Source organism: Elephantulus edwardii, unplaced genomic scaffold (genome assembly GCF_000299155.1).
Source record: "Elephantulus edwardii isolate Elephantulus edwardi_28Jun2011 unplaced genomic scaffold, EleEdw1.0 scaffold00050, whole genome shotgun sequence".
NCBI lineage: Eukaryota > Metazoa > Chordata > Mammalia > Macroscelidea > Macroscelididae > Elephantulus > Elephantulus edwardii.
The window spans coordinates 12279281-12297853 of record NW_006399800.1 but is presented as its reverse complement, the minus strand read 5'-3'; the positions used below and the strand labels follow the sequence as shown (position 1 = coordinate 12297853).

General features: G+C 37.4%; 1 protein-coding gene across 1 annotated transcript in view; it reads left to right on the top strand.

Annotated features, from left to right (window-relative positions):
- The first annotated feature begins 492 nt into the window (after positions 1-492).
- Positions 493-18573, top strand: part of YTHDC2 (YTH domain containing 2) — a 99801-nt gene continuing 81720 nt past the window's right edge. Inside the window, exons 1-5 of the mRNA XM_006886680.1 lie at positions 493-700; positions 2340-2430; positions 7934-8130; positions 11558-11757; positions 17867-18033. Of these exons, the coding sequence (XP_006886742.1) occupies positions 493-700; positions 2340-2430; positions 7934-8130; positions 11558-11757; positions 17867-18033 (863 nt within the window). The remainder of the gene's footprint in view (positions 701-2339; positions 2431-7933; positions 8131-11557; positions 11758-17866; positions 18034-18573) is intronic.

The following is an 18573-nucleotide window of genomic DNA, read 5'->3' as shown; positions in this document are numbered from 1 at the left end:
CAACAACAAACCCTGCAACCCCACACTCATTAGAATGTAAATGGCACGAGGCCACGCCCTGGTGCCAGAATAAGTCTGTCTTGTTCCCTAAGATCTATCTATCACGTGCCAGCCACACAGTAGGTTTCCAACCATGCTTATTTAATGAGTTAATAAAAGATGATACTCAATGTCTAAGCTATAAACTCCGATCAATATCAGCGTGCAGTACCTCCATGGCGAGGTAAAGGGCGCCGACGCTCTGAGGTCACGGGCGCCGGCCTGGTGACGTCATCACGCCCGCGCTGTAGCTCGCTGAGAGCCAGCTAAGTGGCTGGGGCACTTCCTGCGTCTTCAGAAACCTGAGGACTTTGCGGTGCCCCGGAGTTAGCACCTACTGCTGCCAATCTCTTAGTTGCCGGCAGTGACCGCTGAAGCCCAGTGCTCCTGGCATTGGCCACCAGCTTTCACGCCTGCACCGATCTCCCAAAGGGAGAACGTCTCCTCAGGACCATGTCCAGGCCGAGTAGCGTCTCCCCGCGGCCCCCAGCTCCTGGCGGGGGCGGCGGGGGTGGGGGCAGCGGCGCAGGGGGCGGCCAAGCACAGTGTGGCCCCGGGGGCGGAGGCCGGGCCAAGGGGCTGAAGGACATTCGTATTGACGAGGAGGTGAAGATAGCAGTCAATATCGCCTTGGAGAGGTTCCGATATGGGGACCAGAGAGGTGAGGTTCCTGACCCGGACGCTTAAAGCGTCCCCTCAAACTCGGACCCCCCGAGTGAGCGCGTTTCCTCTCCCATACTCAAAGGGAAAGAAACTGGATTTGGTCGTACACCTTATCCCTTCAGCGTGAGAAGGTGACTGGCTGCAGAGGCAGGGGAAAGGCCGCGGTAGTTCATCACCCACTGGAATATGGAGGACCCGAGGAAGATGAGTAGGATTTGGAGGGTGGGGAGGTCACTGGCCTGGCATTTGGCAAATGGAAAAGTCAGGTTGACACCTCCAGGAGGCATTTCTTTTTCAGCACAGAGGCAAAAGGCATTGGCGTTTTATATCTTTTTTTTTTTTAATAAAGTTTATGACCTTAATAGAGCCAAGTTTAAACTATTAAAGCAGAAGAAAAGAGATGGGGGGGAACACCCCAAAACCAAAACAACCCAACAACTCAAATGGCATATGAATATTTCATATCCTACAAGTGTTATGTTAAATCCTTCATGCTCAAACACTCCTTACCATTGAGTCGGAACTGACTTCTTGCTGACCCTTCATTGGGTTTCTGAAGCTGTAAATCGCCACAGAGGAGATTGTTCCTCTTCCTTCCTCGGAGGCGCTGGTGGATTTAAACCACTGGAGAGGCATGGCCTTTGCCTTAGCAGTTTAGCCCCCTACTGACTAACTAGGCCACCAGAACTTTGTTAAGCCCTTAGGATAGTTAAACTTTTTTGCATAAAATGCATCTTCCATTCATCTGGAGGATAGAAGAATACTTAGTTTGGATTATAGAGTGCAGAACTAGCAAGCATGGGACAGAGTGCATATTCTGATTTGTTGTACTGAGCACACACTGGTTCGAATCCACCCACTCCTTTGGGAGAAGATGGGTAGTCACTCCATGCCTTGGAAAACCCCATGGAGGGTCAGCTAAAAGCTCGGTTCTGACTTGATGATACAACAACAACAACTAGAATTTAGGAAGCTCTGGTGGCCTATTGTGCTGTAACCAGTTGCTCAGTGGGAGAAGGATGGGCAATCTGCGATTTACTACCTCTGACCCGCTGAAGATCACCTGTGGGTCAGATCTGACTCAATGCTCAAAGCAACAAAAAAACACAACTGGAAATTTACAGTCCAGAATAGAGACTGACGTGGATGGAGTTTTAGCACTTTATGACTACAAAATTCAGCCTTAAATATTGAAATATTCTCTGAAGTTTCTAAAAAGAAAGCAAACGGAATCCAATGTAGAGCATTCATAAAGCTTGAGCATGCTTCATTATTCAGGGTAATAGACATTTTATTAATAAGTAAAGACTAAAATAATAAAATAAGCAGATTAGTCATAGTCCTCCAAGTCAGGATTACAGCACAGCAGAAGAATACCTTTTGGCTAACATGAAAATCTTCTATCAGATTTAAGTTTAATGCATAGATAACATTTTATTGTAATAGCTATCTTAGATGTATAATAGCATTTTTGTAAGTCAGTACTTAATGCATAATGCATAAATTTGGTAAGACTAAATTTACATATTTACATTTTTTTAAATTCTATATTTCCTGTCTATGTATAAATTGAAGCACTTTGAAAGAAGTTTTCCTATCCAGAAATCGTGCTGACAATTTTATCTTTTTCCATGTAGAAATGGAATTTCCTTCTTCTTTGACCAGTACTGAAAGAGCCTTTATTCATCGTTTAAGTCAGTCTCTTGGTTTGGTCTCTAAAAGCAAAGGGTAAGCTGATGAATTTTTTTGTTTTTTTAAAAAGATGATCTGCAAAAGGATGTTTATAACTACATTAAAATAGTTACTGGTTATTATTCTGTATGTGCATAAACTGAATTAGTTTTCCTCCTAATTTTTATAAGATTTCTTCTGTGATAATTTGCAGTTTCCTCAGTTTATCTTTTTTGCCTTCATTTCTTTGAAAATGAAGCTGTGTAAGATTTTATTATTCTTTTATGATTATTCATATTTTGATGAAAATGTTATTCTTGGAGTCACACAACCGTTTTGTGATCTTTGTTCTTTTATAGACTGTTGAATTGATTATGATGAATAATAACCCTGCAAACTATAATCAGAATCTTGCCCTATCCTGTGCCATTCTCATCTCCAACTTGCTTAAGTCCACTGTTACTTTATCAGTCCATCTTGTTGAGGGCTGCCTCCTTTTCCTCTCTCTTCCCACCTTTCCCATCATGATGTCGCTGCTTGTTGTCTTTGTGTGGTGTTTTGTACCATCCAGTAGGAAATGATTCATTGGCGACCCTCCAGTGGGTGTTCAGAGGCAGTAAATTGCAAAGAAGGAGATTGCCTATCTTTCTGTGGTGGAGCCCCTGGTGGGTTCAAGCAGCTTGCTTTTGGGTTGGTAGTTCAGTGCCGTATCCCTGGACCATCAGAGCACTTTCTTTTTTTTTTTTTTTTATCAGAGCGCTTTCTGACCTTTAATGTATCCTAAAATTTTCTTTGAAATGTTAGGTTTCTAAAACCAAAAATGTTTACTTCCTCAGAGTTTATGCTTTTCTTCAACTAAGGCCCTTTGCTTTCATCTGAGAACACACATTTCTGAGGTTTTACTTTGTTCGTGAACAAAACAAAACAACAAGGACCAGAAATTGATGGTATACCAGTTTACATAGTTCAGCAAACAGGCACTTCCCTGGATGCGCTCACCAAGTTTTGCCAAGAAATTTGGAGGACAACCACCTGGCCAACTGACTGGAAGAGATCCATATTCTCATTTAAAAAAGACACAACAGAGTGTGAAAATTATGGAACAATATCATTAATATCACATGCAGGCAAAATCCTGATGAAAATTATCCAAAAATGACTGGACCAGCACATCAGCAGAGAAGTGACAGATGTGCAGGCTTTGTTTAGAAGAGGCTTTGGTACAAGGGATATAATTGCTAATGTTAGATGGATCTTGACTGAAAGCAGAGAATACCAGAGGAATGTCTGTGTTTCATTGACTCTGAGGCATTTGATTCTTGATCACAACAAACTGTGGCTAACTGTGAGAAGAAAGGGAATCCTAGAAGACTAGGTTGTGTTTATGCTTATGTGAAACCTATACTTGGACCAGGAAGCAGTCATCAGAACAGAGCAAGGAAACATTGCATAGTTCAAAATCAGGAAAGGTATATGCTAGGGATGCTTCCTATCGCCATACCTTTTCAATCTATATGCAGAACAGATAGTCTGCGAGACTGGACTCTATGAGGAGCAATATAGCATCAGGATTGGAAGGAGACGCATCAACATTTTGTGTTATGCACTTAACACAATCTTACTTACTGAAACCGAGGAGGACCTTTTGCTGCAGTGGGTCAAGGACTGCAGCCTTCAATATGGATTAAAGGTTAACATCAAGAAAACAAAGAACCTTACCACAGGGCTGATTGGCAGCATCCTCATAGATGGTGAGGAGATTGAGATGGTTAACAGCTTCAGTTTGCTTGGTTCCACAATCAACACTTTTGGGACCAGCAGCTAGGAAATCAAAAGATGAATTGCATTGGGAAAATCTGCTATCAGGGACCTCTCCAGAGTACCGAAGAGCAATGATTTTGGCCTGGAGACCAGGGTGAACATGATAAAGATGATGGTTTTCATGATTACTTGCTATGCATTCAAAAGCTGAATAATGGCTAGGGATGCTAGAAGGAAAATCAATGCTTTTGAGTTGTGGTATTGCATATACCATGGACTGCTAGGAGAACAAACAAGTTCATCCTGGAGAGGGTGAAACCAGACTGCTTCTTGGAGGCAAGGATTCTGAAGCTCTGTTTGACATGTTTTGGGCAGGTTGCCACGCGGGATCAATCCTTGGAGAGGACTTGAGAAGGTGCAAGGATAGTGCAAGAGAGGAAGACCCTTGATGAGATGGATTGACTCAGTGACTGGGATTATGTGGGTGGGTGTGTTGGGGATGATGAAGTTGGCACAGGATAGAGCAGAATTCAGAGCTGTTGTACACATATAGTTACTACGAGTCACAAGCTACTTCATGGCATTTGACAACAACATGCCACAAATTTTACTACATTTAAAATTCTTTAAGTATTGGGAGGAAATGGTTGTAATTATTTTAATTGTTTCATCCTCTAGCATAATTTAAGAAAATCATACATATGACAACAACAAGCCCTTTTAAGGAATAGATGCACTATAGAAAGTTTGTAATTCATTAAAGGATTCAACAATCAATTTTCAGTAATTAAAAATCTTGGTATTTGGCAATATGATTTAGAAGATTTAGAAAGCTAAGTCTTTATAGAGTAATCCCAAATTAAAAGCATTTTTGTAGGGAAGCTATTTCTTAATAATAGCTAATGAAAAGACAAAATTTATGCATGTAATTTTTATCATATTTGTAGCTTTATTGCATATTTCTATAACATGGTCATGACATTAACAAATGGTTAACAACCTATGAAATATTTTTAGTAGCTTTTAAAAAATATGTTGTTGTTGATTGCCTTCGAGTTGAGCACAACTCATAGCAACCCGATGAACAAAAGACTTGAAAGCCCCTCTGCAACTATTGACATTTATCAAAGCCCGTAGAGTTTCTGTTATTTAGGAAGTGAATGTCACTCCTGCTTCCAAATTTTTTAAATAAAAGAAATGATATTTTCCTAAGTAATTGTAATAATAAACCTAAATTAAACCAATTGCCATTGACTTGACCTCAGTGTCAATGGCTGGAACCTTTTAGAAAAAGACTTTCCTCCTAGGCACCTTTGAGTGGATTTGAATTGACAAAGTTTTAGGGTAGTAACTGGGTACTCAACAGTTTGTGCCACTCAGTGGTCCTTAATTTAATAATAGCTTTCTTTGTTTAGAGCTTACTTGTTAATCTTGATACTGTATTTTACATGTTATCTCATTTAATCATATTAAGGAATCATTCTTTGAGGGAGGTATTACTATTACCTTAGTCTTTGAGCCTTAATTTTTATATGGTCTCAGAGTTAGAGTGGGAGGTCTGGGATTCAAACCAAGTTCATGTGCTTTCAGAGTTTAAGCCCTTAATCAGTACTCCACTGCTGAGTTATGGACATGTGTTGTTAATACAGTCAAAATACATTTGAAGTCTTCTTGTGTGATAATGTAATATAAAAGGCTTGGCTAATCTTGGGCCAAGTTAAAGAAGCTAATACTCCTATATTATATAATTTAAGAACAATTATAAATTATTATTACCTTAGAGTCAAAGGGTAGGGTTGTTGTTGTTATTAGGTACTATTGAGTTGAGTATGACTTACAGTGATCCTATGAAAAACAGATCTGAACCCTGTCCTGTCCTTTGCCATTTGCACAATCTCGAACACACTCAAGCCTATTGCTGCAGTCACTGTGTCAGTGGACCTGGTTGAGGGTCTTCTTCCCCTTTGCTGACCCTCCACCTTCCCAAGCATCATATCTTTATCCAAGGAATAGCCTCTATCAGCAAAAATAGGGGGAAAAAAGTAAAAAAAAAATACCTAAAGTTCAATGGCTTTTTTTTTCTGTCATCATTGTTCATTGTACAGCATAGCAAACGACTTTAGATATTGTTATTTTGTTATTTGAGTCAAAGTTTAAAAAACAAATTAGTTTTGTATATACCACTTACTATCATTTTCTTTCTAGCATACATGTTTACTTATCCCTTTCCTGCCTTCTAGGCTATATCCCTGGGAAGATGGTGCCCCTTTGCTCATAAGTGGTTGATTATTCTAGAGAATGTATATGGTCCTGTTGTTATTATTTACTTTATAGGCCTATCTGTTGTCTGGCTGATAATGAAGCCACAGGGGTGAACTTTGTTTCTTATTTGAAATGTGACCAAGAATCATAGTCCTTTGAAGATTAAAATTGTCAGCAATCATTTTGCTTGGATCCACAGCACTCATGTTAGTAGCAGTCAAGAAATCAAAAGACACATTGCTCTGGGAAAAATTTTCTATCAAAGACCTTTACAAGGTTGTAAAGAGCAAGGATGCCTATTTAAAAACTAAGGTACACATAATCCAAGTCATGGTCTTTTCAGTCTCTTTCTGTGCATCTTTTGAACAATGGATGAGGATGCCAGAAGAAGAATCAGTGCCTTTGGACTGTGGTAATAAGAGAATAGGACTGAATATGCCATGGATTGCCAAAAGAACAAACAAATCTGTCTTGAAAGCAGTACAACGTGAGTGCTCTTCAGAGGTGAAGGTGGTGAAACTTTGTCTCTCTCAGTTGGACATATCAGGAGGAACTAGTGCATGGAGAGAGACATGTTGGGCAAGATAGAGGGTCAGAGTGAAAGGAGAAGACTCTTAACTAGATGGATTGTCACAGTGACTGTAAAGGGCTAGACATGGCAGAGATGGTGAGGATGGCACAGGATTGGGCTAGATTCAGATGTGTTGTTCTTAGTCATATGCTATGAGTTGACTTGATGGTACCTAACAATGACCACAAGAGTAACTCAGCAGTTGCTATGAGATCAATAAAACTGGCCATTTTTATATTTCTGAGTTTTGCTCTACATTTTTACCACTTTATTTAGGACTTTGTGTTATACTCCTTATTTTGGTTAATAGTGCAACGAATTATGAATTTGGCCACCAGAGCATCTTCTCGGATCCCTTTTTGAGTGGTAGCAAGATGGGTTAGAAACTTCTTAAAATAGTTTTTGATTTTGTTTTTAAAACATCTAAAAATAGTTACTGGAATTAATAATCTGCTTTTTATTTAGCTCAGCCACTAAACTTGATTCTCTTAACCAATCTTTATAGAATTTTAACATTTCCAGTATGCTATGGAAACATTCACCGGGAGGTATTAGTCTGAACAATCAATCGTAGCTTTCCACAATTGTTTCTTGTTTCTCTTGTTTAGACTGATTATCTCCCACTGTATGCTTCCAGCATATGTTAACTATTTACGTTTTATGTACTATGAATCCTGTTAGAGACAAACTTTAACACAAACTTTATGGATAAGTATTTTTTATTGATAAATAGTTTTGAAAAACAGTATTGCTACATTTTAAAATTATAAATGAAAACGATCTGACCACTTTAGTTCTAAACCCTTCTTTACTGTTTTGTGTGTGTATGAATGTGAATAAAGGGATACTTTCAGTGTATTATCCCAAAGCAATTTGCATTGCTTGAGAGCATTTTCTTAGTGGATATATATCATGTGTAAACAAGTTGACTAAATGTAGTAAAATGACTTTTTATTGCTGTTTTAGAAAGGGAGCAAATAGATACCTAACCGTGAAGAAGAAAGATGGATCAGAAACAGCTCATGCAATTATGACCTGTAATTTGACTCATAATACAAAACATGCTATAAGGAGCCTAATTCAGAGATTTCCTGTCACCAATAAAGAACGCACTGAACTTTTGCCTAAAACAGAAAGAGGAAATGTATTTGCAGTTGAAGCTGGTATGTATTTTCTGGGGACCTTCTTTATTTATCCTCTTATTGATGACTGTATTTTTTCCATGTTAGAGTTATTTTCAAAAGCTTAGGATGAAAGAAGATTCCTCAGTTTGAATAAAGATTGTTAAAAATGACTGAAATTGTGATCGTTTTGGAATGGAAGGTACTATGAAGGCATATTATAGAGTTGAACGAAGGATTGCTTTTTAAAGTGATACACTAATAGGTACCACTTATTGAGCACTTACTTCTTGGTAAGCAAAATACTAATATTTTTTTTCATAGTATCTAATAACCGTTGCATGGCAAGAATTTTTCCTATTTCACAGGTGAAGAAACTAGAACTCAGAGAAATAAATTAATATAAGAAGTTAAATAAGTCCAGTCAGCCAGTAAACTGCATTGCTGAAATTTGACTGTAAGACTTGAAATTTCCTATATTATACTACTGTGATACACTAACAGAGATTTTTAATTGGGCCTTAACTTCTGGTAGAAGAATAGACAGTGTTCAGCAATTAACTTCTTAAAATGAAGATAAATAAATATATATTTAGATTATAAAATAAAGCTCTTGTTGGAAAAAATAATTTCCTTAATGAGAAAATTCATAGGCGAGAGAGATAGGCAGTCTCCTCCCCAGTGATTTACCACCTCTGAAAACCCACTGGCAGGCCAGCTATGAATTGTTCCTGACTCAATGGCATATAACAACAATGAGAAAATTTGATTGACAAAATTTACATGAAAGCAGGTCTATAGAATGTAGAAAACACAAGATTCTCATTATTTAGGAATTTAAGTTTGAACACACAATATTGTACCTCTTATTGAGGTTGTTAACAATATCAGCTTTCTTGGATCCACAATCGACATTCTTGATACCAGCAATCAGGAAATCAAAAGATGAATTGCATTGGGGAAGTTTGCTGTCAGGGACCTGTCTAGAGTACTAAAGAGCGATGATATAAATCTGGAGACTAACGTGCACCTGATCCAGGCCATGATGGTCTTTGCAATTATGTGCTATACATCAGAGAGTTGAACTATGGATGACAGAAGGAAAATTGATGCCTTTGAGGTGTGGTGCTGGAGAAGAATATTGACTATACCATGGACCACCAAGAGAAGAAATAGATCTGTCTTAGAGAGAGTAAAACCAGGCTACTCCTTGGAGGCTAGGATTTTGAAGCTCCATTTCACATACTTTGGGCACATGACCAGAAGGGACGGGTCCTTGGAGAAGGACATCATCCTTGGAAGGGTGGAGGGACAGCACAGGAGAGAAAAACCTTGGATGAGATGGATTGACATGGTACAGTGGGATTAGGTGTGTCATAGTCAGTGAGAGTGGCTCAGGATAGGGGAAGGTTCAGAGCTATTGTACATAGTGTTGCTGTGAGTCTCAGGTGACCCAATGGTGTATAACAACAGTTAAGGGTGTATGTTGACAAAAATGCTTGATTAGGAAATTTTTCATGCATTATACCTTTATCTACAGTTTCGAAGTTGTTTCTGCTCCATAGCATCCCTATAAAGCAGAATAGAACTTTCTTACAGGGAATCCCAGAACACTTGATTTTGCTCATGGGGAACCTATACTTGGATTCATCAAAACAGAGCAGGAAGACACTGTATGTTTCAGAATCAGAAAATGAGTGTGTCAGGGTTTTGTCCTGTCTCCACACTTCTCAGTCTGTGTACAGTACAGATCATTTGGGAAGCTAGTCTTTTTGAGAAGGAATGTGGCATCCGAATTGGAGAAAGATTCATCAACAACTTGCTTTATGCAGATGACACAACCTTCTTGCTCACTAAACCAGCAGAGGGTGTGAAGAATCTACTGCAGAGGGTCAAGGACTACAGTCTTCAATATGGATTGAAGCTCAACATCAAGAAAACAAAGGTTCTCAGCAATGGGATTGACAGCACCATGATAGATGGACAAGAGATTGAAATTGTCTACAATTTCTGCTTGTTCAGGTCTATAATCACCACTCTTGGAACCAGCAGCCAGGAAATCAAAACATGAATTGAGTTAGGAAAATCTGTTGTCAGGGAGATCTCCAGTAAGCTGAAGCGCAAAGATGTCTGTCTAGAGATAGGTTGCACCTAATCCAGGCCATGGTCCTCACAGTTACTTGCTATGCAACAGAGGGCTGAACAGTGACTAAGGATGACAGAAGAATTGATGCCTTTGAGTTGTGGTATAGAAGAAGAGTATTGAACATACTATGGACCACCAAGAAAACAAACAGGTCTATTCTGGAGAGGGTGAGAGCAGGCTGCTCCTTGGAGGCAAGGATTTTGAAGCTTCGTGTGACATACTCTGTGCATGTTGCCAGGAGGGACTGGTCTTTGGAGAAGGACATCATGATTGAATGGGACAACACAGGAGAGGAAAATCCTGGATGAGATGGATTGGCACAGTGACTGAGGTAATAAGGGGAGGTGTGTAGGAGACAGATTTTCTCAGAACAGCATAGAGTTCAGAGCTACTGTTCATAGAGTCCCTATGAGTTGCAAGCAACTTGATCACACATAACACCAACAACATAGGGTTTTACATCTTTATAAGAGAATCTCTCATCTTTTCCCCCTAGCAGAGTGGTGTCCAACCACAGTGCCTCCTTTTGTCATGCAAATATTTCCTTTTTGTTGCGTACCATTGAGTTGGAACTGACTTATAGCAGACCTTCCAGTGGGTTTTCATAAGCAGTTGATTGCATGGAAAGAGATTGCCCATCCTTCTTCTGTGGAACAGCTGATGGATTTGAACTGTGTCCTTTGGGATTGCAACACAGATTATTAGCACTAGGCCATATTCAAAACATGACCTTAAGTGTATAACTTTAAACATAGAGCATTTAAAGTTTTCTAATATATTTTCATGTGCTACATAACGGGTTTTATAAGTAGGATATATTGTTGTGTACTGTAGAGTTGGAACTGGCCCATAGCTGACCCTCCAGTGGGTTTTCAGAGGCAGTAAATCTCATAGGAGGAGATTGTCCACCCTTCTCTCATGGAGCAGATAGTGACCTTGAACCACACGCCTTTATGATTGCAGCACAGCTTCTTGCCACTAGGCCACCAGACCTGGACATACTTATCTTGTTCAGTGACAGTTAAATTTTCTTACTGATTGAAATTTATAGCAAGCTTGAAAATAATTTTAGAATATCAAAATGATTTTTGAATGACTGATTTTTGTGCATTTTTAAACATTACACATCAGAAATATTACTGATAAAATATCTAATTGATACAGATAATATATTTTTATGAGTGTTAAATGTGGGATTACAACAGATAATACAACTTTTATAGGTTGAGTAGAGAAGGAATAAATTAGCTTTAGTAATGTGAAAATACTGCACATTTTTTTCACATTTTGATGACCATAAATTTCTGTAATTTATTTTCAAAGAAAATCGAGAAATGAGCAAGACCAGTGGGCGACTCAACAATGGTATACCTCAGGTTCCAGTGAAAAGAGGAGAATCGGAATTTGATTCTTTTAGACAATCTCTTCCAGTGTTTGAGAAACAAGAAGAAATTGTGAAAATAATTAAAGAAAATAAAGTCGTTTTGATTGTGGGAGAAACCGGGTCTGGAAAGACTACCCAGGTTTGTTTCTTTTCTGTTGTTTATAGGAGAAGAAAAATGTGTTATCCTATTTTTTAGTTTTATATCAAATTTTTGGCACATATATATGATCTATATAAAGTATATAAAATTCACAAAGTTGCTAAATTGAAAGTAATATTAATAATAATATGGAGCTGACTACAGAAGGAAATTGATTTATCAGATGTGTCTCAAATGTTTAGACTCAAATCATCATAAAGTTTACTCACAAAGCGACAGATGGGAAATAAGTGAGGCACCATATTATAACTTGTTTACCTTATTTAAATTTTGGCATATTATAAGAGTAAAATGATTTTGCTTTTGTTGAGATTCAGGTAAACTTCTTGTTGTTAGGTACCATCAAATTGCTTGCAACAACAATAGATCTGAACCTTGCCCTATCTTGTGGCATCCTCACCGTCGCTGATACATACTAGAAACTTGTTATTATTTACTGTGTCATTTAATCTTGTTGCAGGTCTTCCTCTTTCTCTGGCCCTCCACCTTTCCCAGCACAGTATCTTTTTCCAAGGACTGGCCTCTACAGACAATATGTGAGATAAAGTTCCACCATCTTTAACGCTAAGGAGCACTTAGATTACATTTCTTCCAAGACAGATGTGTTTGTCAGATAAACTAGTCAATGTAATGATTTGGAGTGCTCTGGTAGCCGTGTTGCTCTGCAAATTTAAAGGCATGTGGTTTAAATCCACTAGCTACTTCACTGGAGAAAGATGGGCTGTCTCCTTCCATGTGATTTACTGCCTCTGAAAACCCACTGGAGGGTCAGCTATGAGACAGTTCTGACTTGGTGACAGACATAACTCTGACTTGACCTAACATTTTCAAAGAAATAAAACTTTATCACTAAACCTTGATTCTGTAAAACTAAATAAAAGTAGGATGAAATTTTTTTCTGAGAATTATATATACTATTTTTCTTTTAAAATTTGGTTACATTATTTAAGATTTTCTAAGATAGTTTATCCAGATGTCTTCTGTTGTTAAAATTGTTTTAATATTGGAATGTTGTTGTGTGCCATTGAGTAGCCTCCAACTCATAGTGACCATATGTACAACAGCTCTGAAGCCTGCCCTGTCCCCTGTCCTCAGCCAGTCTCCCTGACTCTGACACACCCACCCCCATTGCCTCAGTTACTGTATCAATCCATCTCAGCCTGAGTGTTCCTCTTCTGTGCTTTCCCTCTACCTTTCTGAGCATGATGTCCTTCTGCAGTATTGGAATACTTTTGTTATTGGACTTTAACTATAGAAGCTTATTTTTATTTAATAGAGATTACGGAAGATTTGTTAAAATGTAGAAAGTATTTTTTTATTTAAATGTCTTTGCTGATAGTATTTATAGTTTTGAATTATAGATGCATGTTTTTACAATTATGTGTCATATTTTATACAATCCCAGAGGCAAGCGGTTTGAATTCACTGGCTGCTCCGTGGGAGAAGGCTGGGCAATCTCCTCCCATGTGGTTTACTGCCTATGAAAACCTGGTGGAGGTCAGCTATGGGTCAGTTCTGACTTGATGGCATACAACAGCAACAACATACCATTTTATAAGATGTGGAAAGATACTTCAGGATTTAATTCATTTTCAATAGTCATTTGTTAGTTGCTGTCCAGTCAAACCAGGACTCTTGAGTGACACTGTAAATAATGAATCTAAACTTTACCCTCTCTTGCACCATCCTATTGATTTGTCATTGAGCTCAAGCACATTGCTGTAGTCATTGTGTCAGTCCATCTTGCTGAGAGTCTTTATCTCTGTTCCTGACCTTCTACCTTTCTCAGCATGGTATCTCTCTCCAAGGACTGGTTCTTCCTAAAAACATGTCCAAAGAAGGTGAGACAGAGGTTTGCCATCCTTGCCTTTAAGGAGTATTCTGTTTACACTTTCTTCAAGACAGATTTGTTTGGTCTTTCAGTAGTCCATGGTGTATTCAACACTTCATAAACACTGTGATTTTAAGGCATCAGTTCTCTCATGATCTTCCATATTCATTGTCCAGCTTATAGATGCATAGGAGACATTTGAAAATACCATGGCTTAGATCAGGTGCACCTTATTCTTTAAACTGATCCTCCCTTTTTTAGAACTTTGGAGCATTCCTTTCCACAGGCTTCCACAAAGCAACGCAACATGTAGATTGGTTTCTTGACTGTTGCTATAACACCTGTTAAGGTGTTGATTGTAGAGCTAAGTAAAATTAAATAGTTGACTACTTCAATTCTTTCCCAATCTATCATGATATTGCTTGCTGGTCCTGTGGTGAGGATTTTTTTTCTTGATATTGAGATGTAACTTCTTAGATCTTCTGAAGCAAGTGCTTCAACTGCTCTTTCCTTTCTGCAAGCAAAGTTGTATGATCTGCATAAATGCAAATTGTTAAATCCTCCTCCAGTCTTCATGTTGCATTCTTATTTTAATTAGGAATTAAATATTATATTATTTTGCTTTTCAAGATGAAACTGTTAATCTCATAGGTTTAAACCTAAGAAATGATCGTAACCTGTACAAGGAGTAAAAGTAATATGCTTCATTAAATTTACTGTATTGAAATTACTAATGTTTCTTTTTCATGAAGTGAAACTTAACATTGAATTTAAAGTTAATATCATTAGCCAACTCTGTCATGCCTTTAAAGGTATTATGCAGTATCTTGCTGTTTGAATTGTTTTTCTTATTCATGTCCCTTTTGTAAAATACAAACTGAAAATATTACAGAGGAAGGAAATGAATTTTGATTCTCTAGCCACCCTCTCTCTGTAGTTTGGTGAGAAACTTAGATTATATTTTTTTGTTATTTTGTTTTGCTTTGTTCTCTATAAATGTGATGTAAATTTTTTTTTATTCTTTGGATGAAGATGGGATGATATTTATACATTTTGAATCTTGCTTTTTTCACTTTTTAGATATTAGCTATTTAGAGACACCTTATGTTTTTCTTTTAAATAATATTCCTGATCATTTTTTAGTAACAACTGTATTAATGATATTTTGTGGCTGGGCTTTTATAAGGTTTCTTATTTAAACTTCTCAAAAAACCCACTACATATAGGCTTTATTATCTAGAATTTATTTTGTAATATATCAGTAGAAATCTTCTCTTTTCCTTTCTTGATAATGTCTACTTGTTCCAATATAATTTTTATTTAATACTTTGTTTCTAATTTAAGATGCTGCTTTTAGTTAAATGCATTGTGATGTTCCTTTTGTTTACCATTGTTGTTATTTGCTGTTGAGTTTCCTGCCACTCATAGTGACCCTGTGTACAATAGCTCTAAAGCCTGCCCTGTCCTGAGCCAATCTCACTCACTCCGACACATTGTGCTAGTCACTCTATCAGTCCATCTCATCCGGAATCTCCCTGTCCTGTGCTTTCCCTCCACTCTTCTGAGCATGATGGCCTTCTCCAAGGGTCGGTCCCTCCTGATCACATACCCAAAGTATTTTGGGAAGACAGACCTTCAAAATCTTAGCCTACAAGGAGAAATTTGGTTTTACACTCTACAAGACAAACATATTTGTTTCTTGGTGGTCCATAGTATGTCCAAGACTTCTCCATTTCCACAACTCAGAGGCATCAATTCTTCTATCATCCTTAGTCATCCTCCAGCTCCCTGGTGCATACATAGCAAGTAAAGTTTACCATTGAGTTGGAACTAACCCATAGCTGACCCTCCAGCAGGTTTTCAGAGGCAGTAAAACACTCACAATGAAGGAAATTGCCCTTCCTTCTTCCCAGAGCATCTGGTGGGTTAGAACTGTGTGACCTTTGGATTGCAGTAAAGCTTTTTACTGCTAGACCACCATATAGAATTTTATAATACCTTAATTTATTTCTGTAGTCTTTAGGAAATCCATCATACACCTGATAGGAGAAAAATGGGCAGTTTCCTCCTGTGTAATTTACAGCCTCTGAAATACCTCTCACTGGAGGGTCAGTTATGAGAAGGTTCTGTCTTGATGACGATTTTTTGACAGATCTATTTGTGTAGTTTTTGTTATGTATCTTAATAATTTCTTACCTCGAGATTTCTCCTCTTGCTGTTTTAGTTTTTTAGTACATTTCACTGTATCTGTAAATACTATGAAATTGTCACTGGAGTAATTAGGATAGGTGTGTTAGAGACAATAAGATTGGCAAGTGATAGAGCAGGGTTTAGGGCTGTTGTACATAGGGTCACTATGAGTCGAAAGTGACTCAATGGCATGTAACAACAATAACAACAACAATTGTTTTACAGAATGATATTCCTTATATTCTCTTCTTGGCAGTTTTTGTCTATTTATTATTCTAGATGAGCTAGTTTAAAATTTCAGATTGTAAGAAATGCCATGAAGAGATATTTTTGTTTCTTTAAAATGTAGTTCAGAAAAACTAACACATTATTTAACTATCACATTGGCACAAATGAAAAATTGGTGATACCCAGTATTGGTGTGGATGTTGGAAAATCGATGCCTTTGGCTTTATTGAAAGCAATATAAATTTATTAGGAGGACAATTTAATAAATTTCCTGTGTAAATTAAGAGATCATAGACGTTTTGACTCAGTGTTTCAGTATGTTATTTCATGGCAAGTAATTTATTTCACAGCAAGTATATCTTTGCAAAAGTATGTGAACACAGATGATCATTGCAGTATTGTTTATAAATAGCAAGCAGTAACATCAGTAGTAACATCTTAAAATAAAAATTAACTTAATGTGATGTTAAGTTTGTTATATATTATAGCACATCCTTATGATGGATTTTAAAATGAATTGTGCCAATCTGATATGTAAATGAAATTTGCGAATTACTAACATAAAGTACAATAAGCACTTATGTGAATAAAGAACATATTACTACATATAAATATAGTGATTTATTTAAATCAGTCCTCCCTCTCCCTGGTGAAAGAGTATTTTTTCTGTACCATTGAGTCAGAATTGACTCGTAGCTGACGCTCCAGTGAGTTTTCAGAGGCAGTAAATTGCACTGGAGGAGATTGCCCATCCTTCTCCCACAGAGCGACTTGTGGGTTTGAACCATGTTCCTTTGGATTGGCAGCACAACTCCTTACCATTAAGTTACCCGATCTTCCTGGTTAAAGAGTATAGAAGAAACAATAGTAACTTTTAAACAGAGGACTGTAAATGGTGGTAGGTAGAGTCACTTTTAAAGCTTTCTGGCTTGTTTATATTTTATTTATAGATGAACCTCTATGATCTGACATAATTGGCTATTAAATTTTTGTTTATACTGTCACTTACTTGTTTAAAAGTCTCATTACATTTGGATTGTTGGCGGCCTAGTGGATTAGGAGTTGCAGTGCCAACTGAATGCTTGGCTTCACCTTAAGGCTGAGGGCTAGTGTGTTGTGAGTTGTGTTGTTTTTGGTTTGTTTTTTTTTTGTGAGTCAGTTTTATGTTTGAAGTCATGATGGCCTCTTGCATCTTGAGGAGGGACAGGTTTGGAACACTCGGCACTCTTATGACTTTCTTTTCATCCATAGTGGTGTCAGCAGATGGGACTTGCCAAATGAACTGGGGGTCTCTGGCTAACAGTCCACCAGCATGTGGGCATGCTGGAACTGAAAAGCAGGCAGTTCAAATCTACCAGTCAAGGGAGAAAGATGGCCAGTTTCCCTCTGTGTGATTTACAGTCACTGGAAACCTACTATTTTTGTAATTAGCTATGAGTTGGTTCTGACTTGATGACAATGAGTTTGAGTTCAAGTTTTCATTAACTTTAATAGAATAATTTGGGGAAAATTTAGACTTTGATGGTACTTACTGTTCCTTCCAGGAATATGGATGGATAATAATTTTTATTATTCTGGTTTTCTTTTTCCCCTCTTTTGTGTAAACACTATTTCTTGATAGTTACAGTTTCTATTCTGAACAAGATCTTTTAAAATGACATTTTTCTAGAGCTGATTATTTCTAGTTGCATGAAAATGATTGATTTCCTTGTGATCTTTTTACATTATGATATATTAAAATGGAACTTTTTTAGTTTGGATAGGTTTTCAGTGGATTCACTTGAGTTTTCTGTTATACTGTCATTTCATTTTTCAGAATTTTAAAACTTTTTGTTGCAGATTCCTCAATTCCTTTTAGATGATTGCTTCAAAAATGGCATCCCCTGCCGTATATTTTGTACTCAACCAAGACGATTAGCAGCGATTGCTGTGGCTGAAAGAGTTGCTGCAGAGAGGAGAGAAAGGATTGGTCAGACAATTGGGTATCAAATTCGATTAGAGAGCAGGTAAAATTAATCCTCCTGTAGCCTTTTTTATTATATTTAGAAAAGCTTAAATAATTGTATTTCACACTTTAGAGACTGTTAATAGAAGTATGCGATAATCCTTTTCCTCCTAGTAAGTATAAGGGTGGTGCTTGTGTCTCAACTCAGTGAATTTTCTAAAAATAACTATTATTTAGAAATATGGTAGAAGCCAAAGGGAAACTAAAGTTACTGCTTTTCTCTTTTAAAAGAATTCTATGCTGATAGTGTTTAATAAGGTAATAAGTATCATTTAGGTGAGTGTAGTTTATATTGTTTTAAAATGACTTCTGCTCTATTACATATTTATATTTATATTTGTGAAGCTTGAGAACTAATCATCTCAAGTAGTGAATTTGAATATTCATGACATGGTTAAAAGTTGAGAGCTATATCTATAATAGTCTTATTCATAATTTCAGTTAATGACAGCTATCTCACTTATTTGAGCTTTAGTTTTTAGTTTCCTCAGTTGAAAAATTAAGCTAATAAAAGCACACAGATTTGAGGTGAAATACATAA